Raw genomic sequence first — 26,452 nt, 5'->3', positions numbered from 1 at the left:
TGATTTCTATTTGATATACTGAGTTTGAGGGGACTGGTATACATCTGGATAGAAATATAGTTCTGATGATTGGAAATGAAGTCACAGGTAGAGAGTGGTGTTTGGGAGCCACCAGAGAAAAGAAAGACTGTTGAAGGAATTGTAGGTGATGTACTATTGAGAGACTGTCGAGAAAAAGTAGAGAGCAGGAACTGAATCTTGAAGAACGCCAAAGATGGGGGTAATAGGGTGGGTAGAAAAAGAGGAGATACAGAACAGTCGTAATGGTTGGGGAAAAGCCAGCCAGGATGGTGTGTTATTGCAAGTGGCTCAGCGGTAAAGAATACATGGGTTCAATCCCTGGGTCGGGAAGATCCCCTGGAGAAGGAAATGGCAACCCCCACTCCAGTTTCTTACCTGAGAAACACCATGGACAGAGGAGCCTGGCAGGCTACAGTCATGGGGTCACAAAAGAGTCAGACATGACTTTAGAGACTAAACAACAACAAAAAAACAAAATCAAGATAGAAAAGGTCAACAGTGCGGTCAGTAGTGTCATTGGTTACAAAAGCCCAAGAAAAGTCAGAATATACACTGGATTGGACATTAGGAGACTTTTGATAACCTGTGAAGGTATCAGTGGTATTTGATTCATTAGAACTGAGGAAGAAGAAGTCAGATTTTATAATATTGAGAAAGACAGAAGATGGTGAGACAGTGAGTTCAGTTCAGTCGCTCAGTCGTGTCCAACTCCTTGCAACCCCATGGACTGCAGCACGCCAGGCCTCCCTGTCCATCACCAACTCCCAGAGCTTGCTCAAACTCATGTTCATTGAGTTGGTGTTGCCATCCAACCATCTCATCCTCTGTTGTTCCCTTCTCCTCCTGCCTTCAATCTTTGCCAGCATCAGGGTCTTTTCCAGTGAGTCAGTTCTTCGCATCAGGTGGCCAAAGTATTGGAGTTTCAGCTTCAACATCAGTCCTTCAAATGAATATTCAGGACTGATTTCCTTTAGGATGGACTGGTTGGATCTCCTTGCCACCCAAGGGACTCGACAGAGACAGGTTAAGTCTCTTGTCTGCAGAAACCTTTGACTGACACAAAGAAAAAGGTCTTTTAAAATGAGGGAGACTTGTGCATCTTCTTAGATAGAGGAGAGAGCTAAGATACTGAACTTACAAGTAAGTATCTGTTGAAACAAACATTTTAAACTGAACAGCTGAACTCTCCACTCTGGAGGGAAAGAAAATTCCCAGAAAGAGAACAAAAGATAACAACTAAAAATCCAGGTAGTGAATTGCCCTGGGGGCATTTGCCTGACTCAGAATTCCTGAAAGTTAAGTTTTAATGGTCACAAGATAGGAGATAGGTTTAGGGACTGAAGTGAGGAATTAGAACTGAACGCCCCACCCCATTGTCCCTCATAGGACGAGTTCCTTGAAGAGTGAACATGGAAATTTAAAAATCTGCTCACAGACAAAAATTGACAGATCTTATTTATCTTAGTCTGGACTGTTGAGAGAGGAGGACAAAAATCCCCTGGGAATTCATAACCACTGTTGTGATAAGGTAAAACTAAAATAGTGGACAATAGTAGTTATGTCAGAGATAGGAAGGGGTGATTGAAATTGAAGTATTTTAAGATCTTTGAATTATTCAAGAGAAGGTGAGAAATCAGAACTAGCTCTAGGCTTTAGGTACATATGTTAAAATGTTAACGACAACTATTAAAAGAGTAAAAATAGAGTGTATAGCTTCAAAAGCTGTGGAAGGGAAAATGAACTTTAAAAACTTGGTCATTCTGAGAAATAGAAAAACAAAATGCATAGAAATACAGTAACTAGAAAAAATAAGATGGTAAAAATAAAATCCAACTATATCAGAAAACACAATATATGAAACTGTTAAGAGTAAGGTAGGTTAGACTTCATCCTTGTTTTTAATGCTGTGACTAAGAGAGGCGTTAGTGGGACTTCCCTGGTGGTCCAGTAGTTAAGACTCAGCTTCTGCTACAAGGAGCACCAGTTTGATCACACAAGCTACATGGTGCAGCCAAAAAAAAAAAAAAAAATAGAGACCTAAGAACCTAGGGAGGTTAAAGCAAAAGTTTGGTGGTGGTGGTGAAAGGTATAAAGTAGAAGGTTAGGATTAACATATACACACTACTGTATATGAAATACATAACCAACAAGGACCCGTGTAATAACCTTTAAGGGTAAGTAATCTAAAAAAGAGGATATATATGTATATGTATGACTGAATCATGTGCTATACACCCTAAATTTACATGATATTATAAATCAACTATGGGCTTTCCTGGTCAGCTGGTAAAGAATATGCCTGCAATGCAGGAGACCCTGGTTTGATTTCTGGGTCAGGAAGGTACCCTGGAGAAGGAATAGGCTACCCACTCCAGTATTCTTGGGCTTCCCTGGTGGCTCAAACAGTAAAGAATCTGCCTGTAATGCAGGAGACCTGAGTTCAGGTTGGGAAGATGCCCTGGAGGAGGGCATGACAACCCAGTCCAGTGTTCTTGCCTGGAGAATCCCCATGGACAGGAGGTTCCTGGCTGGCAGGTTACAGTCCATGAGGTCACAGAGTCGGACATAACCGAGCGACTAAGTGTGCGCACACACATAAATCAACTATACTTCAAAAAAATAAATTAAAAAAAATAATTTTCTCAAAAAATAACCAAAAAAACTTCCATAAAAGTAAAAGTTTTGGGAGACGATATACCAGGCAAATACTGATTAAAAGAGAGCTACCGTAGCCATGAAAATGAAATCAAATGGATCTTTATGTCAAAAAATGTTGCTAGAAATAAAGGAGATCCCTATAGTAGTGACAAAATATAAAAATCACTAGAAAGTTGTAACAGTTTTATATGCACTTAAAAATAAAGCCTTAAATTTATAAGGCAAAAATTGACAGAAGTATACGGAGAAATTGATAAATCTGTGACCCTATCTACAAAAATTATTAAGGGTATTCAGTTTAGTCTCTCAGTTGTTTACAACTCTGCCACCCCATGGACTGCTGCACGCCAGGCTTCCCTGTCCATTACCAACTCCCAAAGCTTGCTCAAACTCATGTCCATCAAGTTGGTGATGCCATCCTCATCCTCAGTCGTCCCCTTCTCCTCCTGCCTTTAGTCTTTCCCATGGACAGAGAGTTGAAGGTATAGAAGATACAAAAAAAACACAGTAAGCTTCAGTTAATGGACACAATAGAATTCTGAAGTCCAACAATTATGTGGTCTTCTGAAGTATATGTGGAATCTTTATGAAAACCAACAATAGATTAAGACATAAATAAATCTCAACAAATCAAATTCTTTATATCATACAAACATATTCTCTTGATCATAGATGAACTAAGTCAAAAATTAGTACCAAAAAAATTTACTCTTAAAACTTTTCTTTTTGAAAACTTTTAAGGTTGAAAGTTTTAAAGTTAAAAATTCAAAAAAAATAACAATGGAAATAGAACTGAACATCCTAAAAATCGTACATATCAAAACTTATAAAATATTGCTAAAATAGTTATTAAGTGAAACTTATAGCCCTAATCTTTTATATTGAAAAGAATAAAATTAAGTGGGCCAGCTGAGCATTCAATAAATTCAACAAGGTAGAAAAAAAAGGATAGACCAAAAGAAAGTTAAAGGAAAGAAATAATGAAAATGACAGCAGATGATAATAGAACAGAAGGCAGAAATAAACAGAATCAATAAAGCTAAAATTTGTTTCTTAAAGAAGTCCAATGAAAATAAAACTGTCAAGATTTGATCAAGATGAAAGAGAAAGCACAAGTAAACAATCTTAAAAATGGGAAAAAGAACATAGTTACAAAAATCAGAGACCTAACAGACTATCGTGAACAACTTTATGCTAATATATTTGAAAAAAATGAGAGAAAATGAACATTTTAAAGAAAGATATAATTTATTAAAATTGACTACAGTAGGAATAAAAAATGTAAGTAGTTCTGCTACTTACAATCATTAAAGAAATTGAATCAGTAGTTTAAAATGTACCACTGATTGTGGTTTGATTTCTCATATAGTTTGACTTCTGAAAAAGAATAAAACGCTGGATCACACTTGTATTAGTATTTACAATCAGTGATAGTTCAGTTTTTTATTGCAAATGAATAAATGGACATTTTAGTATCTAAATTTAAAAAAAATGCTAAGAACCATGCTAAAACCTAAGCATGGAAATTGAATTCATATTGAGCCCATAGGTGGTCATGGTTACCTTAGAGTTTTTAAGTATTACATCCTTTGTTGAGGGGATATCCTTAGAAAAGGGGAGGGGGAAGAAGTTCTTTTAAAATTTTTCTTTTATGGGTATGTAAATAAAAAACTAGAGGAAATCAAGCTGAGCAGATATCCCAAGAAAGCAGGCTTCCCTGGTGGCTCAGATGGTAAAGCGTCTGCCTGCAATGCGGGAGACCCAGGTTCGATCCCTGGGTCGGGAAGATCCCCTGGAGAAGGCAGTGGCAATCCACTCCAGTACTCTTGCATGGAAAATCCCATGGACGGAGGAGCCTGATAGGCTACAGTCCATGGGATCGCAAAGAGTCGGACACAACTGAGTGACTTCACTTTCATCAAGACTTAAACTGATTAATTTATGTTTAAGTGTGCTTCTACAACCTGAAAATTTGTGAATTTTTAAGTAGAATGATGCATAGAAGGAAAACCTTAATCTCCCATGAAGTTTCTTTACCAAAATCTCAATTATAGTGTAAGACTTAAGCTAATAGACATAAAATGAGAGTAATTCTTAAACTTGACTGCTAATGCTAAGTCACTTCAGTCGTGTCCGACTCTGTGCAACCCCAGAGATGGCAGCTCACCAGGCTCTCCCGTCCCTGGGATTCTCCAGGCAAGAACACTGGAGTGGGTTGCCATTTCCTTCCCAATGCGTGAAAGTGAAAAGTGAAAGTGAAGTTGCGCAGTCGTGTCCGACTCTTTGTGACACCATGGACTGCAACCCACCAGGCTCCTCTGCCCATGGGATTTTCCAGGCAAGAGTACTGGAGTGGCGTGTATGCTTTAATGCCATATGTGAATTAGAAATAAATAGAAAATTTATTAACATTTTTATTATGAATTAAGTTGAACCATATGAAATTGCTATTTTATCATTTTAACATACAAAAAAATTGGCAATTCTGTGAGATCACGTGTGTTTATTAAAGGAGAAAAAAATCAACAGACTATGCTGAACTATTTTTTAGTTGTTTAGTTAAAATTTATTTGTTACCATATATCTTCTATTTCAGTGTTCCATGCAAGAAAAGAGTGGATGCAAACAGTTTATGGAAACATTGTGGGAGAAATACTTAAAATTGAGAGAGTTCTATTTATTAAAATTTATTTCCTTTGAAAATTTAGACAGAATTGCCATTGTTCAAATACCTAAATTTAGGTAGTTTGATACCCCAAACTAGAGAACATATAATCAAGTAATGGGAACTTACACAAATATATTACTTGGAAATCAAAGAAATGTGAATAATTAGGCCTGGCTTTATGGAAGCAGATGAATTGAAATTGGTATTGAAGGTTACCTTAGATTTGGCAGATAAGTGAACACCATTAACAAAGACAGACACAGAGAAATTAATATGGCCCGTTTAAGATCAGAGATCATCTGACCAAGGCAATTTGTTGCAAAGTGTTGGCAGGAAAGAGTATGTAAGGTAGGAGCTAGGTGGTATTTTTTTTTCAATGTGTGATTGTCTATCTGTAAGATTTCTGGGAAGGTAATTTCATCAAGAAAGTAATGTTTTAGAGAGCTTAATCTGGTAATGGTGATCAGGATAGCTTTAAGCAGAGAGACAGGAGTCAATGAGATTAGTTAGGAGGGTCTGGCCATTATCTACAATGAGAAAATAAAAAGTCCTGCAGTAGAGTGATACATGGTAGTGGAAATACAGAGAACAAAATGAAGCCAACATTCGAAGAGAGGTTTGACCATGTTTGGTGGCTGAAGTATACCAATCAACATTATAGAATTATAGATAATAGGTTTCTCCCTTTTCTGTTACTTTCACTGTAGAGATTTTTGTTTTTTGTATAGCACCTCATGCATATTTGGTCCTCAGTAAATGATTAATTTCTCATCTTTATGTTAGAGGCTGATATATTTTTATTTTTTCAGTACTTTCAGTGCTTTCTGTTAATGTCTGTTGGGGAATAAAACCCAAATTAGTCTTAAAGGACCCTGACATAATCAAGAATCAGATCTTTTTACAAAAGATTTTTAGAGATGAACACTGAAATCATGGTATGAATAAATCAGATTTATCCAGAATTATATTTGAAACATACTAATAAAGAGAACACATTATTAAGTCAGTTATAGGAAAAGTTTAAGTAAAGTCTGAGAATATCTCCATAAATTAAAAGACGTATTATCTTCCAGAATGGAAGACAAAATATTATTCACCAAAGCAAAGCTATGAAATTAAGGAAATGGCTCAGAGGGTAAAGCATCTGTCTGCAATGCAGGAGACCCAGGTTTGATTCCTGGGTTGAGAAGATCCCCTGGAGAAGGAAATGGCGGTACCCTTGCCTGGAAAATCCCATGGATGGAAAAGCCTGGTAGGCTAGAGTCCATGGGGTCGCAAAGAGCTGGACACGACGGAGCGATTTCACTTTCACTTCACTATAAATAATTAGATTGAAATGTTCAAAACAGTTGTTTTATGCTTAACAGTGCTTTCTAGTTATTTGGAGACTGTTCGTTCTAAACCTAAAGTCTTAAGCTTTTAGTTACCTTTCCACTTAAGTGTACTGAAAATTACTTTAAGTGGACAGATGGATGGGTTTTCTTTTCTTTTTTTGAAGACTGTTCTTTTAGAGGAGTTTTAGGTTCACAGCAAAATTAAGAGAAAGTTACAGATTTTTTTCCTGTGTCCCCTTGTCCCCACAAATGCATAGTCTCCTCCTTATCAATATCCTCCACCAGAGTGGTACATTTGTTACAGCTCCTGAACCTACACTAACATCATAATCACCCAAAATACATGGTTTACATTAGGATTGTTTCTAAATGTTGTATATTTTGTGGGTTTGGACAGATAATGACATGTACCTTACCTTACAGTACCATACATAATATTTTCACTACCCTAAAAACTCTGTGCTCTGCTTATTCATCCCTCCCCTTAAGGGCAGTTTATTTTTTGGAGGGCTTTTTTCTACTTTTTAGTTCAAAGAATCAGTAGTAGAAATTCTTTATAGCTTAATTCCTTTTTTGTTCTTTTTTTACCATTTCATTAAGCAAGTTAACTTTTCTCCTTCTTTATCCCATTGCCTCACCCCTCTTTGTTTCTTCATTAGAATGTTCTTATTGCCATCAGCATTCCAGGATTGAGAGTTTCCTTTGATGGGGTTTCGTTTGCAGTAAATTATCCACCAAAGAGTATGATTTAATTCTCTTTAAAATATGAAGAACCATGTGCACTTGTTAGAGTTCTTTGAGTTATTTTTAAGAGGAAATGAGAAAAACTGGAGTTTCCATGATTGTTTATCCTACTTTTTATTCATTACAGTCCACGATACAAAACACAAGGGGAATGGATAGCATGCATGGTAATTAAAAGTATAGCCTCTGGATCCAGACTGCATGGGTTCTAATCCTGATTCTGCCTTTATCAGCCCTGCAAACTGAGTGGAGTAATAGATCATCTCCTTCCTTTCCCATCTGTAAAATGGGGGCATAATTCCAATTCCAGAGATTTGTGAGGATTAAAGAAAAAATTAACATAAAATACTTAGCATGTAATAAGGAATAAAAACGATAGTTTGGTGTTGCAGTTATCCTTGTTATACTTTTATTACTACTACTAAGATCCCTAGTTGTTATCACTAAGTACCAGAGATATGCTTTGTATTTGAAACTTAAGATAACCATATGTGCTGTGCTTAGTCACTCAGTCGTGTCCGACTCCGCAGCCCCATGGACTGTAGCCCTCCAGGCTCCTCTCTGTCCATGGGGATTCTCCAGGCAAGAATACTGGAGTGGGTTGCCAATGCCCTCCTCCAGTGGCTTTTCCCAATCTGGGGATCGAACCTGGGTCTCCCGCATTGTGGGCAGACGCTTTACTGTCTGAGCCACCAGGGAATCCTGGGTAACCATATAAATATCCCTAAACTGTTTTCTTAGTCTTTTTGGTTGACAGTAAAAATTGTTCTCTATCATCTCATCCATTATCATCATGTGAAACCCTAAGTTAAAGAAACGATACACTTGTGGGTGTTCAGATTGCGTGACCAGAGGGATATCTGCTCTCCTACTATATTAACAAGAAGAATTTTTAGAAGTAATAATAATAAAGGATAAATTTGTTGAGGTGAAGAAAAGGTGGGAGAGACCGGATGGCTTTCCTTTCTGAGAATTCACTACGTTTCTGTACCTAGCACCAATTTGTACGTATTGAAATGTGTCGAGGGCATGCAAACTTGAAAGGACTGCTTGCCTGAGTGAAGTACTGCAGTCTAAATGATACAAATCGGATGAATTAAAGTGGCTCTGGGGATTTGTATTTCAGAGCAGCTGGATGGTAGTGACTGTCGGTGCTTTGGCTTTACAGCAGTAGAGATGGGATAGGGCAGGGAAATGTCCTGCTGAAAATCAAGTGGTGAAGTCTATAAAACACCCAGGTGCTATGGTGTTAGCAGCTATATAAATGCAGAGTGTAATTTTCTCCTCTTTGCTCTTGTCACTTTTCCTTTATAAAATTGTTCTCTACCTGCATCTTTAAGCTCCCATTACCTTTAAGGAATCCTCCAGCAAAAAGTATGAAATGTCATGAAGCCTTTTTTTCTTTCACACTTGCCATTTGTTATTAAAGACCCTCTTACTAAAGAGGTACAAGCCCATTTCCCAATATTGTTCCTTCCTTCCTTTTCTGTTCCTTAAGTGTCTTCTGTGCCTCCTGTGGAAGAAGAATTCTCCTAATTTAGAATTCACAGCATGGAGAAATGAGTTGTTTGCTTAACTCATTCATTAATAATTTGAGCCATGGACTTATCACATCCTATTTATTGTTGTCATCATTTATGATGATAGTGAAGTGGATTCATTCACAGTAACATTATATACATTGAAATTCCAGTGACTTAAATGGGTGAAGAAACACATTTTGGTGTGTATTTAATTTTCTATCATGATTTGTTGAGAGGTTGATTTTTTAAAAAGTTTTTGAAGTGAATTAAAGAATTCCTTTTTGACAATGATATTAGAATACTTGCTTACTAAATATAATGTCAAAAATATTAATGGGACATGTGAGTAATTAAAATTGACAGAGCATTCACATTCATTCATGTTTTATAATTCTGTATACCAAACTACTAGAAATTGGCTTGGGTTGCTGTTAATGTGAAGTATTTAGTAAAGTATTTATATATGCCAGCTGACTGCATCTGTGAATATGTAATATTTTCTGGTCTGTCATAACTAGAGAATTTTGCTGTGAGAAGGATATTTTGGTTCCTTACATCATTATCCACCAAATTAAAACTTTATAAATATCTTTATTCATTCTGTTTATCATTTGTTTTGAATTTTCTGAAATTACTTTCATATTGGTAAGGTTATTATCTTTTTTTAAATTTTGCCTCCACCTTCATCTAAGAGAATAATAAATTGGCTACTACCTCAGTAAAAAATTGGCTACTACTGCCCCAAGAACTAATAGAGATACTAGGCACAGTGGTTAGCACATTATAAACATTTAATAGTAGCTCAAATTACCATAAAAATTTTTCTTCCTTAGACAAATTATTAATAAAAGAGGTGCTTATAATTTTGAAGTACATCTTTTCCTCCTAAAAATGTATTTTTGAATCATCTCCTCCACTTAAAAAAAAAAAAGGTAGCTAATTCTAAGTGGTAGACATTATCAGAATTTGTGACATTTTTAGCTGGGTAGTTATTGTTAAGTATATGTATGTATGACATGATGGTGTATGAAATTTAGTTAAATGTGACTGAACAAAAAGTAAGTATAGTTGATACTTATATTTGATCGCAATGACATTACATAACAGATACTTGTTCTCAGTTAAGGTATTTGCACAGGCCTTTGGAACCTAACCCTCAGTTCATACAAGCATTGCCCTTAATCTCTTTCTGAACGTAATAATATTGTAGGATCATTTCAAACACATTCACTATTCAAAATCCTTTAAAAAAATTTAAGACAGTGCCAGGAAGTATATCTCCATAGTATTTCTTTATTTAAAAATTTTCTTTACTGTGGTAAAAGTCAGATAACATAAAGCATACTGTTTTAACCATTTTTAACTGTCTGGTTCAGTGTACTCCATAGTATTTTTGTGTGACTTGTAAATCTGGATGAGGTGCATTTCACCAGGTGGTTTTTCTTTCAGAGGAAAAAGCTAAGTCCTTATGTGTAGGCCTACAAAGCCCACATGATCTGAACATGCCTGCCCTAATTCCTCTTAGTCTTTCTGCTATTATTTATCCCCACTTCCTGACTGCAGCCCCACTGGCTTCCCAGCTGCATTTTACTCTAGAAGCTTTGTATTGGCCTCCCTGTCTTCAGTGGCCCTCCCTGATAAATCTACTAGGCTGACCTCCTCAATTCCTTAAGTACTGGCTTTCACTCACCTTCTCAGTGCCTCTCAGTTCAGTTACTCAGTTGTGTCCGACTCTTTGCAACCTCATGGACTGCAGCACACTAGGCTTCCCTGTCTATCAACAACTCCCAGTGCTTACTCAAACTCATGCCTATCGAGTCCATGATGCCATCCAACCATCTCATCCTCTGTCGTCCCTTCTCCTCCTGCCTTCTGTCTTTCCCAGCATTAGGGTCTTTTCTAAGGAGTTGATTATTTGCATCAGGTGGCCAAAGCATTGGAGCTTCAGCTTCAGGATCAGTCCTTCCAATGAGTATTCAGGACTCATTGCCTTTAGGTTGACTGGTTTGATCCCTGCAGTGCAAGGGATTCTCAAGAGTCTTCTCCAACACCACAGTTCAAAAGCATCAGTTCTCAGCGCCTCTACCTATTCACTATGGTTACTGTAGTGAAATTACTGTACTTCTTCATCTCCTTTTCTCTGTCCTCCTTTTTCCCTCCCTGAAACACCATCTGCTACATTGGCTTCATTATAAGTAAACTGAAGGCCATGAACACACTGTTAGGTCTGAAAGACAGGGTTGAGTTCTGTTTGTTGAATAGGCACATCTTCCACCAAAAGGGCCTTTGTCCTTATAATTATCCAGTTGTCAATTATTTTACCACGCTTTTCAAAAGAAAGCACGTTGACATAGAAGAAAATGTGTATTTTGAGGAAATGACATTGCAATAATATATTTTGGATTTAGAGAGCCCCATTCTTTCAAAAAGCTAATTTTGTGTCAAAGCAGATAAACTCATTCATCTTGTCTTCATCTCTGGTTAGTCTGAATAACCCAGCTTATTAATGCAGATCAGAGCAGGAAAGGTTGAAATGGCTTTACACATAATCACACAGATGGTTAGTAAAGGTGGTAAAAAGAGCACCCAAGTATTCTCTTTGTTCAGTACATCATCTTATGTGGAGCTGTAGTGGAGGCTACCTCTCGTTATTATAAGTTGTCACCTCACCTCAGTTCATACCCAATGGCAAAAGAAATGAAGAGATATATTTAAAACCTAAGTGGCTTTTTATAACTTTTTTTTTTACCTTTTAATTTAAAGATGAAAAACATTATTTTTAGAGGGTGAGACATGAACAAATTAGTTTTAGTCCTTTATCCACAGAAACAATATCATATGCCTCTTGTCTTAAGAGAGTGAGCATATTTTAAACATGACTGTAATTAAATATTGTGACTATGAAGTGAATATTCATTTTTTACAGCAGGGAAAAAATAATGCAGTCGTATGTAGCATGAGGCAGGTAGGGTAGAGAGCTGTCTAATTTTGGCCTACTGGAACTGGTATAGATTTTCCATCCAAATCAGCAGAAATGTAGCTCTAAGAGCATAGTAGCAGCTTTCCTTTCTGATTGGAGCTTTAAAGTCGAAGGTAGCCAGATCAGTTTAGCATGCTGGCCAGCCTGTGACTAATCCAGCAAGTTATTAATTCTGCTTTTCCTGAGGCTACTCCCCTATTCCAAAGTGGACTTTGGTTTTGGGGGTATACATTCTTTTCTCAGCTTTGAAACAGTTACGAATCTTCTGGGCACTAAACAACCTAATACTCAAAGGCCTTTTCTGCATCAGTAGATAAATTGCGTTGTGGTGGGGGCTGGGAAAGTCAAGAATTGTCTTCTCTGCATCAGTAGATAAATTGCGTTGTGGTGGGGGCGGGGAAAGTCAAGAAGTGTAGACTTCCTCCTCTTATCACCAGTTGATTTAGCTTATTTTGTTTCCTTACTTTTCCCTCTTTAAAGGCAATTGTTCAAACGTCAAAAGTAATTTAATTTCTCCTTTTTGAACCCAGTGACATTCTTTAATCTACATCAGAGTTCGGTTTTTGGTTTTTTTTTTTTTTTTGTAATACAGAAAGAGAATGTAAAGAAAAGTACAACAAAGAACATATTGTTAGGGTTTGAAATGTGGTTGCTCATTTTAGCCAAAATAATTCCAGATAGATAAAAGCATTGAAATATATTTACGTAATGAGTTCATATGCCTGAAAACTAAAATTAGATGTTTGGAAAACAGTAAGGAAATTCTTTTTTTTCCTCAGCCAGAACATTGCAAGTCAAGGAAAACTGTTCACTAGATCATTTTATCCTTGCTAATGGGACTTTTTTCCTCCCAATTTGGTTTTTCCATCAGTTATTCTGAGACTGAAATATATTATATTGTAATAGTCAATCTCATGTATCTTTCTAATGATCAGTAATGGGCAGAGGGAAGATGAGATTTTCTTCTACCTTCACCAGCCCCTGTCTCCACCTGCCTGCCCTTCAGATTGAATTGCCTGACTTAGATAATCATCCTTTAAAGTCATGTTCCTGAAGTCTGAAGGTCTTGTTCAGTGTGCTTTGACAGACCGATCTGTTTAAATTCAGCGCTTTGTGCCATTCCCGTTAATTGTACTACCATTTTTTAGAAATGTGCTAGGATTCATGGGTGCCTAATTCTGAAAATGGCTTTGTACATTAAGGTTCATTTAACTGATGGTTAGGGGGAAGTTGAGAGACTTAAAGTTATTTTAAAACACAGTAATAGCTTGGAACTTTCTTGTACTGCAGGCATATAAGACTCTATGTTGTCAGCCTCTCGGTCATTAGGCTTGTTGTGATTTGGCTTATATCTTACTGGTCAGGATGTCACTGTGAAGAAACGTTTAGTCATGGAACGAAAATCAGTGTCCAGCATCAAAGATAGTAATAGAGTAAGCACTCCCAATTGGATTTTCATAGGCGGGATTGATTTGTGTGTATTACTGGGTCTGTGTAAAATGGTGTCCTTTTGGCACTAGCTGAATATAAATTTCAGGAAATGTTTTTTCTTCTGTAGATCAGTGCAATACAGTGAAATTTGCTGTAACTGAGGGGAGGCAGTGGTTGGGCGTCCGCTAATAGCCTGAAAGGAACTAATGAGGATGTGCAGTCCGGAACGATTGATTGAATAGCTGCAGTCCTGTGTGTTGCTTTCTCGCTTGCTCTCTGCAAGCTGTAGAGAGGGAGGGGGAAGAGCAAGACACAGGGAGGGAGCCAGAGAAAAAACGCTTTCTCTTAAGTGGAAGTAGCACGGATCCCAGGGGCCAGGAGGCCAGAAATGGAAGTTTAAACTGCATCTATCTTTTAAAGGGAGAACAGCAGGAATCAAAATGTCAGTCTCCGGAGTCACGATTTACTCCTTATTTTTTAAGATCTGGAAGATAACACAGAATACTTTTTTTAGGATGTGTTTTTTTTTTTTTTTTTTTTTTGTCCATGTTGAGATTATCTAATGTTGTCTGAGAAGCTGGATTCCTATATGTCTGTCAGTTGAAGTGGAGATGGGAAGCAGTTGTGATAAAGGTATAATATGTATATATCTATCATCTGTGTGTGCGTGTGTATGTGCATATATATATGCATATATATGTATCGCTCTATAAAAAAATTTAAATGTAACCTTAATATAGCATATAGTAATTAAATTGGAGAATACCACATGATCTTCAAAATCTGAAATGCATTAGGTCAGTTTGCACAGATTTAGGATCCCAGAGTTAGATCTTAGTGAGGTCATACTGCCAGAACAAGGAGAAGCTGAGCTATTTTTATATCTGCATAAGCATATATGTTATTTTATCCTAGCAGCAGCTTTTTGTCTTCTCATGGACTTTTGGTTGCAGGCTGGTGAATCATCTTATCTGCACAGAACTGAACTTTGACCTTTGTGCAGACACCATCAAATCATGTTCAACACTAGGCTAAATTTGTTCATATGAATATAAAAAATAGTTAATTGGATTCTGTTAACTCTTATATGGCTGACATAAAGCAGTAGATTCCTATACTGTGAGATGCAAATACTAAGTGAACTTAGAGATATTAAACATAACTCAGAGGAAATTACTTTTTATATGTGCATAGATAAAGATACAAACTATCACACTAAGGCATATTCTTAACAGTGACCAAGTTTCTTTAATGTCTTGATAATATCTGTTTAGAGATAAAGAGACAAATTATATCTTAGATGTAGAATATAATGTATCTTTAAAGCAAACTGATTTTTTGTGAGGAAAAAAAATCAACAATTTTACAGATTAGTGAAAGATCCTAAATTTGGATTTTTATCGATGTTTCTTTTTTCTCATCCAGAGGTGCCAGCAGAAAGGTCCCCACGCAGACGGAGTATCTCAGGGACCACTACATCTGAGAAACCCAACTCTATGGACACTGCGAATACCTCACCCTTCAAAGTACCAGTAAGTGCTGCTCTTCTTTAAAAGAGTACGTTTATTCTTTTTAGAGTGAGAGACAGTTGCTAAGAAATCAAAACATTTTGCTCCTCAAGAATCTCTTTATCAAGTTACTAGTTAAAACCTATCATAATTCTATAAAGGTGTGGGTAGGATTTTTTTTTTTTTTTTTTTTTTACTTTAAAGAATGGGGCATACATTTTATTTTAAGTGATGGAACCTAAGCAGAGAACGATAAGACTCATAAAGTTGCAGAGCAATTTATCAGAGAATTAGACAGCTGTGAGTTCTAATCCTGAAACTAGGCCTGTGCTTTGCTTAAGCCATCTTTTAGACACCCATTGCTTAAGAAATACTCAGAGTGAAGTAAGCCAGAAGGAAAAACATAAATACAGTATACTAACGCATGTATGAAATTTAGAAAGATGGTAACGATAACCCTGTGAGACACTGATGTATAGAACAGTCTTATGGACTCTGTGGGAGAGGGTGGGAAGATTTGGGAGAATGTCATTGAAACATGTGAAATGTCATGTATGAAACGAGATGCCAGTCCAGGTTCAGTGCACGATGCTGATGCTTGGGGCTGGTGCCTGGGAAGGCCCAGGGGATGGTATATTCCCGGGAGGAGGGTTCAGGATGGGGAATGTGATTTTTTTTTAAAGTAATAAAGAGAATTAAAAAAAAAAAAAAAAATATTCTTTAAACTGACGAGACAGTAATGAGAGTCAGTATTGAGTACTAAAGAAGGCTGAGATGGAAAGTCTGTAAGTGAACAGGTCAGCTGACCACCAGTTGCAGCCCTCGTTTCAACCTCTTTGATATAACTTGGAGTAACCAGATTTTAATTCATCCATTTTCTTTGTTTATTGAATAAGAAATATGCTTACTTTCTAATCATATCATTAAAATTAATTGTTTTTAAACTGGGTAAGACTTACATCTGTGTAGTTGGTCATTATTATGGGTATAACAGAAATCAGTATAAAGTAGAAATAGCCTTTTCTCTTGGGGAAAAAAAAAGGATTAAAAAAAAATTCAGCCAAGTGAATATATTGTGTTTTTTATTCCAATACAATTTTTTAAAGTTAGGATGACCTTTTAGGTAGAACTGGTATTTTAAGATGTATTAGCTGGCATTTACCTGTAAATTAACCAAAGTGAATGTTTTATTTTGCATTAATCCTGGAAGCGAGATTTTTCCTTATTATATCTCAGTCTTGTAGAGTCTGTGGATAACTATTACTGTGACACTTTTCAAATATTTACAAATCTTCTCATTTTTAAAGATCACAAGCAAGTGTTGGATTAATAGTCAATCAGATTATGAGAGGAATTATAAAATACTGGATGTTATACCTTTTATTAAATTTCTTTATTCTAGCAGACATAATTATATATTTAAAATTGTTTTCATGAATGAAAAAAGTGTCTTTTCTCTCCCTTCCCCTTGTTGTTTTCCTGATGAAACCAATCAAATATAGTGAAACTATCTATCTATATGCAGAATTTGGTGAAAAGGTTTGAGTTAGAATTTGAAGTTTTCATGCCATTGTGCTAGAATAGAATAGTGAATACTTTTTTTTTTTTTTTTTTTGTAATAACATCAGTAACTGAAGAAGACTTTGCCTCTGCAATGTGGTAACATTGAAGTACTTCCTGTATTGAATCTGAAGTCGTGGCTGGGTTTTTAAAATTTGAATTAATTAGCAGTAACAGTTTTAATTTATATTTAAACAATAAATTAACAGCTAATTTAAGGTTGACCTTAATAATAAGACTAATTATTTTTGAGTAAAAGTAATAAACCAGTGATGCATATACATGAAAATTAGCACCACATACAGACCACTTACCTGGAGAAGGGAATGGCAACCCACTCCAGTATTCTCAGCTAGGAAATCCCATGGTCAGAGGCACATGGTGGGCTACAGTCCATGAGGTCACAAAGAGTCGGACACGACTGAAGAACTAACACACACAGACCACTTACTCAGGGCTGGACTTCAGGAGAGTCCTAAGCACTGGACGGCCAGGGAATTCCCTCCTTTGTTACTCTTTTTACAATCACGGCCACCTCATGGATTTAGAAACTCTGAGGCAAAGAAAGGCCTTTGAATAGCAAATCGCAGTCACAAAACCCATGCACTTAAGTAAAATTTAGCGATTCATAAGTCTTCACCTAGACAATTATTTAGAAAAATAACTATCAGAACACAGAGATTGCAACTTTTTTTTTTTTAACGGCACAAAAGTTTTTTTTTAATTAAAAAAAAAAAAGGCAGTGAGTAGAAGAAAGAGGCAGAGGAAACGAGAAAACAAAGAGTCATAAAAACAACCTGAATCCATTTAGGATAAAGGCAAATAGCTTTATATACTTATCAATAGTCCTTAAAGGTACCTTCGTATTACAGAATGGGTGGTGCATAATGTAGTAATCGACACTGATAATAATAGTCCTGAATCATCAGGGAAAAGTGAAATTTTATTGTTTATACTAGGCTTTTTTTAAAAAGTGAAAAACTGTGTAATGTTGTGTGATATATATCCATTGAGAATATTTAAAGTCTTAAAGATATGTGAAACTTTATGAACCTTGTTCAGAAAAATATGGTTTGTGAAGTTCCTCTCTCCTTGATAATGCTGGAGAAATAATTTATAGTCTTTTAAGAGAAACCAAAATGTGCTGGCTAAATGAGACACTGCAGTACTTCCACAGAGGGTGTATTTTTTAAATCTCCATGTGATCCCAATAGCTAATGTGACTTTACAGCACTTAAATGTTGCCAGAAGAGTATATCTAGTTTTCAGAACAACACAAAATTTTTTTATAATGTCACAAAAGACTTTCTGGGAATGAAGTACAAAAAGGAACCTAACTTTGAGATACTTAACTTTGTTACTTTATATAGTACCTCAAAGATCATTTTCACATTAACTTTATGAAGGAGTAGGGGTGAGATTTAAGCACATGTACTTGTGGTTCTAAGATTCTGGTGTCGTTGCTGACACGTGTCTTTATGGTGAACAGCAAGTACATTAACCATCAGAAGGACCCAAAAGGAGCTGGTAGTGGACTCTCCAAAAGGACTTTATTCTTCCTAGATCTATTTTTAGGCTTACTGAGGGAAGGTGAGGCTTCCCTTGTGGCTCAGATAGTAAAGAATCTGAAAGTGAAAGAGGGGAGTGAAAAAGCTGGCTTAAAACTCAACATTAAAAAAATGAAGATCACGGCATCTGGTCCCATCACTTCATGGCAAATAGATGGGGAAACAATGGAAACGGACAGACTTTATTTTCTTGGGCTCCAAAATCACTGCAGATGGTGACTGCAGCCATGAAATTAAAAGACACTTGCTCCTTGAAAGAAAAACTATGACAGACATAGACAGTGTATTAAAAAGCAGAGATGTTACTTTACCGACAAAGGTCTGGTCAAAGCAATGGTTTTTCCAGTAGTCGTGTTTGGATGTGAGATTTGGATCGTAAAGAAAGCTGAGCACCAAAGAAATAATGCTTTTGAACTGTGGTGTTGGAGAAGACTGTTAAGAGTCCCTTGGACAGCAAGGAGATCAAACCAGTCAATCCTAAAGGAAATCAATCCTGAATATTCATTGGAAGGACTATGATAAAAGCTGAAGCACCAATACTTTGGCCACCTGATGTGAAGAACTGACTCATTGGAAAATAACCTGATGCTCGGAAAGATTGAAGACAGGAGGAGAAGTGGACGACAGAGGATGAGATGGCTAGATGGCATCACTGATTTGACGGACATGAGTTTGAGCAAGCTCCAGGAGTTGGTGATGGACAGGGAGGCTTGTCATGCTGCAGTCCATGGGGTCGCCAAGTCGGACACAACTGAATGACTGAACTGAACTGAAGGCAGATGAAATAGGTTTTTAACAAGTCTTGATGGAAATTGTTGACACTGGCACACTTCTTGAATGCTTACTTTGGGCAAAGTATTGGTGATTCACCAACTGATATTGATGAAATTATTGATACTTTCTTGGCACACTACTTGGTACTGGGGAAACAGAAATGAACAAAACAGAATTTCCATTCAAGAGAACTTATAGTCTATAGCAAGAGACAGAAAAATAACCAAATCTGTAAGGAGGTAGTTGAGCATCATAGCACAGGTTTTTAACAGTTCACTATGTAAGCCGAAACTTTGTCAAGGAGCCAGTATTTCAGCTGCATTTCAAAGGCTGAATGAAAATAGTTGACAGGGGAAGGATAGTATTCCAGGCTGGGGGAATAGCATTTTGGAAAGATGCACTTCATAAGGTGACTCTCGCTCCCAGGGAATATAGAAAAGTTTCACTGAAGCAAGACTTGGAAATCATGTAGGCAAAAATGGCAAGCTAGAAGGTGAAGAGGTAGGTTGGGGCAAGACTGTGAGTGGGTTTGTTTGTCAAACTTAATGAAATTTTACTGGCCATTACAGCATTAAAGCTTGGTTTAATTGAAATATTTGTCTTGATTCAGAAGCTGAACCAAGTTATGTAAATACTGTGACGATTTGGTAAATTACTTGACTCTAACACTCATCTTGCTACCACTGTCTCAACTCAGGGGGATAGGTGAGTTGGGGCTATCATTCGATAGAAGGCCAGTCAAGCACCCACCCCTGCCTTTCAGCTGACACTCCCTGATAGTTCTAGAGTAGCGGATAGCCTTAGGGAGATCCTCAGAAGCCAGAGGGTAAGGATTGCTTGTATTGTGCTGACTACTGCCAGATAAGGCAGAAGGGAGCCAGGGAAGAACTATGGCAATGAGCCCTTTAAACCTTTGTATATCACCCTCATTCCCCCAAATTTATATTTTTTAAAACTTAAAATGGATAACTAGTATATTCATGTATCAATATATTCCTTATTTAGTTTAATCCATCTTTATGCAGGTAGTAGACAGCAGAGTTAATAAGTTTAAATATAAGAACATAAGAAATAATAGAGAGAACTTGTATGGCCACTGAACCTATAGCTTAAGGCAAAGTCTTGGCTTTTGGGAATGTTTAAATATATTTGCCCTTTTATCTAATCATCTAAATGAAAGTCACTCTGTCATGTCCAACTCTTTGGGACTCCATGGACTATACAGTCCGTGGAATTCTCCAGGCTAGAGTACTGGAGTGGGTAGCCTTTCCCTTCTCTAGGGGATCTTCCCAACCCAGGGATCAAACCCAGGTTCTCCCACATTGCAGGTGGATTCTTTACCAGCTGAGCCACAAGGGAAGCCCAAGAATACTGGAGTGGGTAGCCTATCCCTTCTCCAGCAGATCTCCCCAACCCAGGAATTGAACCGGGGTGTCCTACAATGCAAGTGGATTCTTTACCAACTGAGCTATCAGGGAAGCTTATCTAATCATAGGAATAAGAAAAGCAGAGATCTGCAGCATAGTTTTCTGTAAAGAAAGATGAGCGCTGAAGAATTGATACTTCTGAACTGTGGTGTTGGAGGAGACTCTTGAGAGTCCCTTGCACTGCAAGGAGATCAAACCAGTCTATCCTAAAGGAAATCAGTCCTGAGTATTGGAAGGACTGATGCTGAAGCTGAAACTCCAGTACTTTGGCCACCTGATGCGAAGAGCTGACTCATTTGAAAAGACCCTGATGCTGGGAAAGATTGAAGGCAGGAGAAGAAGGGGACGACAGAGGATGACATCACCAACTCAATGGACATGAGTTTGAGTAAACTCCAGGAGTTGGTGATGACCTGGGAAGCCTGGCGTGCTGCAGTCCATGGGGTCGCAAGGAGTTGGACACAACTGAGCGACTGAGCTGAACTGAACCGCAGGATAGTTTTTCTGTTCTTCCTCCACACTCATTCCATATCTCTTCACCTTAATTCCAATTGTAGTTATTTGTTTATAAGTCTCTATCCCTCATTAGACAATAAATTATCTTTTCTACTTATCTTTGCAGCTACCACAATGCCCAGCAACAAGTTAATTGTTAAATGGGTAAAAGGTATATGAGTTATCTAAGAACTGAGTCAAGTGATTATGTTTCACACATACTCTCTTGATATTACAGGCTATGTCTCTGGTCAAATGGATTACTAAAGCGTTTAATAGCCACTCAGAGATCATTTTAAAGGAGTGCACCTGTGCAAAATACTTTTTTTTTTCTCTTCAACAAAGAGATCTTAATTTATATTTAAAATTCAGGGCTGTGGTATTTTATCTATATAGTGTTTATTGTTCCTACTTCTGTTGGAAAGTGAAACTAAATAGGATTCTTTACTTAATGATTTATCTCTGTGGATATTTCTTTGAGCCATTTAGGTATCATACATATGTATAAGTTCACAATGTTTTTGCAGATCTGAGTTTTCACTATTAGATTCTTCAAGAACAATTTTAGTCATTCAAATAGTTTTTATCTATTTTTAAAGATCCCATTTTTCATTTTTTCTTTAACATCCTGCTAGACTTTTTGCCTTTGTCCTATTTATGTTTTCCTTTAAATAAAACATCCATTGTATGTCTTATATATTGTTAAAACTACATTTAAATGATATCACAAGACTGATTGGGAAGAAATAAGTAAACCAATAAAAGTTATCCGGGTTCTTAAATTTAACTCAGAAAGGGAATAAGCTAACGTCTTGTAATTGTATGTATTTGTTTCACATTGCCTGAGTTTTTGGAACAGGCTGCTTTCTTTAATATTCTATTTATAAAGTGACTATTGATATTTATGATTTCTGTATCACTTCTCCTTAGAGGATGCCATCAATTTAGCTTTGGCTAAAAGAAAGCGGCTGTGTTCAGGGCCAGGTGCCCGCTCAGTGTTCTCATTTCCATAACACAATGGTCTGAGCTGGCCTTCCCTGTGAATGTAACACAATGCAGTTGCAGCTGCTTCATTTGTATTAGCTTTGAGCTTGGCTCTGAAAGAATTCAGGCACTAAAATATATGCCAAGACAGCCAGAAAGCACAGTTGAACTACAGGAGTAGCCGACTATTCCTGCGTAACCCTCCTTGTGCTCTTGTCACAGTGACACCTGAGCAGTCCCAGTCAGATATACCAGATACAAAAGACTGTCAAAAGATAAAAGCTTTGCCTAGTTTTTAGAAGAAAGTAAAGCTTTAGAGGAATACATGTAGACTAAGCTATATTCTTGTAGGAAATAAAAAAAAAGAAACGTTACATCTTTTAAATATTGTGTGATTATCAGGCTCAGTATTAGCCATTGTTTTGAACAGAATACTCAATCAGGTCTTTGCTTTTCCAGGTTAAACAGAGAGAGAGAGAAAGCTTCATGCCCACTTAATAAAGACCAGAAAGTGTTCATTGTCTAAACAAATCATCTAAGCAACTTCAAAAACTACTACTGCCAGAGCTCCACCCCAGACCAGTCAGATGACACTCTGTGGGCCCGAACCTAGTCTTCTGTAGTTTTGAAAACCTTTCCGGGTGATTCTGACGTGAATCCAAGCTTGAGAACTATTTGCCTAAATGATTGGTTAAGGTATTAGGATCCCATCTTGGTCAGTGTACTCCCTGTGAACACCCGTGCCTCCTCCTATACCTTCAAGCCAACCATTAAAAACCAGCAGTGATAGTCCCGCAGTGGCCAGCTGTCACTCACAGGCAAGTTGTGTTGTGTACTAGTTGCCCTTCTAAGTGTTTACCACAATCAGTCCAGATGACCAGTCTCATTTTGCAAAATGCGTGTTTTATTATGGCAGAGTAACCTCTGATCAGCCTAAGCAGCTCAGTTTTAGCGGTAAAATATTCAATTTGAATTCATGGCCTCGGAGCTACAATACTATTTCAGTTTTTGTGTTCTCATTGCTGTTGTATTCCAGGAAACTTAAAATTCTTTCCTCTGCTGCTTAAAGATTCTTTATTAATCTTTCTTCCTTCTCTTTCCTGACCATCTACATGAATCTAAAATCCAGGATCATCCTGCAGTGATACCTTTTTGTTCATATATGTATGAATATATATTGATAATATATGTCTATCAAAATATTACTACCACAGGTAAAAATAATGTAATAAAATATAGGGATGTCAGAAAAGAAAAATTATAGTCTGACGATATTAAATATTAAGTATACCTTCAAATCGTTTTGTAACCAGGACAGCTATGATTTTTAAATCTTTTAATGATAACTATCCTAGGATATAAAAATAGGAGAGAAAAAAGGGTTAAGGTTAGATATGACCCCTTAAGGAGGCTAGAGAGCAAATAGCAAATACCTGGAGGAAAACGGAGCAGAAATGGCTGAGAATATTGCCAAGAGCCTAAACTTGAAAGAATCGAAGAATGAGGGAAACCTTCCTCAATCTATGCTTATTCCTAGAAATAGGTTTGCAGTGGTGCTAACTAGTGGAGATTTCAACTTATTTTGCACAGGAAAAGATGGCTGTTTAAGATAAGAGGGTAGGATGAACTCAATTATACTTCATTCTTATGGATAGTGTACTACTATAAAGCCGTCTCCTCAAAGCCAAGATATTTTTCTTCTGTTTCAATGGGAAGTAGAGGTTTAACTGGGCTTCCCTGGTGGCTCAGTGGTAAAGAACCTGCCTGCCAATGCAGGAGACACAGGTTCTGTCCCTGAGTAGGGAAGATCTCCTGGAGAAAGAAATGGCAACCCACTCCAGTATTCTTGCCTGGGAAATCCCATGGACAGAAAGAGCCCGGCAGGCTATGACCCACGGGGTTGCTAAAGAGTCGGACATGACTTAGCACCTAAACAACAACAAGAGGCTTAACTTTTCATATCACAACTAGAGATAAATGTTTTGAAGGGCCATTACCCAGTTAGGGGAGCATGTAGTTAGCCACTAAGTATAACTGATAGCAGATGATTTCTCCTTTCAAAGATGTTAGAAAGTTAGAAATATGTGAAGGGAACCTTGCTAACTTCTCAATTTACTAGGGTTAGCTGTACATAAAGATATTTTCACCCCTCTTAGCTATACCTGTAGTCAACAAGGTTCAAGCAGTGCTGGTAACAATAGTATCCCTGAGGTGCCTTCCTACCATCAGACCATTTAATTTTATAACCAATGCCAGTACCATTCTACTGGATCTTTAAAGTTTTTGTTTGTTTTATATTAAACATCTGTGATTTTTCAATTTATCATTTATTTTTTAAATTAAAATCTAGTTTATGTACAATGATATGTTCTTTTCAGGTGTACTACATAGTGATTTGACATTTGCATTCAGTGAAATGATCCCCACGATAAGTCTAGTAACCTTCTCTCCCCATACAAAGTTATTATAATATTATTCATCATATTCCTTGTGCTGTATTTTAATCCCCTTGGCTTATTTATTTTATAACTGGAGGTTTGTTCCTCTTAGTCCCCTTCCTATTTTTCTGTCTCTTCTCTGGCAACCACGATTTTGTTCTCTGTATCTAAGAGTCCATTTTCATTTTATTTGTTTTGTTTTTACATTTCACATATAAGTGAGATCATACTGTATTTGTCATTCTTTCTTTGACTTTATTTCACTTAGTGTAATACCCTCTAGTTTCATCTATGTTGTCACAAATGGCAAGATTTTATCTTTTTAATGCCTGAATAACATTCTTGGGTATGTGTATAACACACAAACATACATGTTCATACACATACATACCACATCTTCTTCATCTGTTTATCTATCAACAGATACATTGTTTCTGTATCTTGGCTATTATAAGTAATGTTGCACTGAACATTGATGTGTGTATCTTTTCAAATTAGTGTTTTTGTTTCCTTCAGATATATACTCAGAAGTGGAATTGGTGGATCTTATGGTAGTTCTATTGTTAATTCTTTGAGGAGCCTCTCAACTCTTTTCCATAGTGATTGTGCCAATTTAGTGCACATACATAGTGTATTGTACCAGTGCACTCCCACCAACAGTGTACAAAGGTTCCCATGTCTCCTTGTCACCACTTCTTATTTGTTGTCTTTTGAATTTACTTTTAATTGGAGGATAATTGCTTTACAGTGTTCTATTGATTTCTGCCATGCAACAGTGTGAATCAGCCCAAGTATACATATATCTGCTCTCTTTTGAACCTCCCTCCCACCCACCCATCACCCCACCCCTTTACGTTGTTACGGAGCACCAGGCTAAGCTCCTGTGTTATACGGCCACTTTCCACTAGCTATCTGTTTTACACATGGCAATGTATATGTTTCAGTGCTACCTTTTCAATTCACTCCACCCTCTGCTTCCCCAGCTGTGTCCACAAGTCTGTTCTTTATGTTCTTTATGTTTGCATCTCTATTCCTGCCCTGCAAATAGATTCATCAGTACCATTTTTCTAGATTCCATATGTATGTGTTATATACAATATTTCTTTTTCTGACTTACTTCGCTCTGTATAATAGGTTCTAAGTTCATCCACCTCACTACACCTAACTCAAATTTGTTTCTTTTTATGGCTGAGTAATATTTCATTTTATATATGTACCACAACTTCTTTATCCATTCATCTATCTATGGACATCTGGGTTGCTTCCATGTCCTGACTATTGTAAATAATGGTGCAATGAACATTGGAGTATGTGTCTTTTTGAATTGTGATTTTCTCAGGGTATCTGCCCAGAGAGGGATTGCTAGGTCATATGGTAGTTTTAGTCCTAATCTTTAAAAGAATCTCCATTTTGTTCTCTATAGTGGCTATATCAATTTATATTCCCACCCCCTGTTCCCTTTTTTCCAAGAGAGTTCCCTTTTTTCCTCATTCTTTCTAGCATTTATTGTTTGTGAATTTTTTTATAATGGTCATTCTGAGGTGTGAGATGATACCTCATTGTGGTTTTGATTTACATTTCTCTAATAATGAGTGATGTTGAGCATTTGTTCATGTATTTATTCATCATCTGTATGTCTTCTTTGGAGAAATGTCTATTTAAGTCGTCTGCCCATTTTTGATTGGGTTGTTTGTTTTTCTGATATTGAGCTATATGAGCTGCTTATATATTTTGGAGACTAATCCTTTGTCAGTTGCTTCATTTGCAATTATTTTCTCCCGTTCTGCGGTTGTCTTTTCATCTTGTTTATAGCGTCCTTTGCTGTGCAAAAGCTTTAAAGTTTAATTAAGTCCATTTGTTTGTTTTTATTTCCATTACTCTAGGGTGTGTCAAAGAGGATCTTACCACAATTCAGAGTGTCCTGCCTGTGTTTTTCTGTTAAGAGTTTTTATATTTTCTTACATTCAGCCTTGCATTTAGATCTTTAATCCATTTTGAATTTATTTTTGTTTATGGTGTTAGGAAATGTTCAGTTAGGATGCTGTCCAATTTTCCCAGCAACACTTATTGAAGAGGCTGTCTTTTCTCTGTTGTATATTCTTGCCTTCTTTGTCAAAGATAAGGTGCCCACAGGTGTATGGGTTTATCTCTGGGCTTTCTGTCTTGTTCCGTTGGTCTACATTTCTATTTTTGTGCCAGTACCATACTGTCTTGATTACTGTAGCTTTGTAGTATAGTGTGATGTCAGAAAGGTTGATTCCTCCAGCTCTGTTTTTCTTTCTCAAGATTGTTTTGGCTATTCGGGATCTTTTGTGTTTCCATACAAATCATAAAAACTT

The 26,452-nt window shown here is 36.9% G+C and overlaps 1 protein-coding gene across 4 annotated transcripts in view; it reads left to right on the top strand.

Annotated features, from left to right (window-relative positions):
- Nucleotides 1-26,452, top strand: part of RASAL2 (RAS protein activator like 2) — a 401,507-nt gene that overhangs the window by 284,436 nt on the left and 90,619 nt on the right. For all 4 annotated transcript variants that reach the window (XM_070384881.1, XM_070384879.1, XM_070384882.1 and 1 more), the window contains one exon: nt 14,785-14,891. In XM_070384881.1, coding sequence (XP_070240982.1) covers nt 14,785-14,891 — 107 coding nt within the window. The remainder of the gene's footprint in view (nt 1-14,784; nt 14,892-26,452) is intronic.

This window comes from Bos mutus, chromosome 16 (genome assembly GCF_027580195.1).
Source record: "Bos mutus isolate GX-2022 chromosome 16, NWIPB_WYAK_1.1, whole genome shotgun sequence".
NCBI lineage: Eukaryota > Metazoa > Chordata > Mammalia > Artiodactyla > Bovidae > Bos > Bos mutus.
Note: the sequence above shows the minus strand (reverse complement) of the source record. Positions and strands in the feature narration are given on the sequence as shown.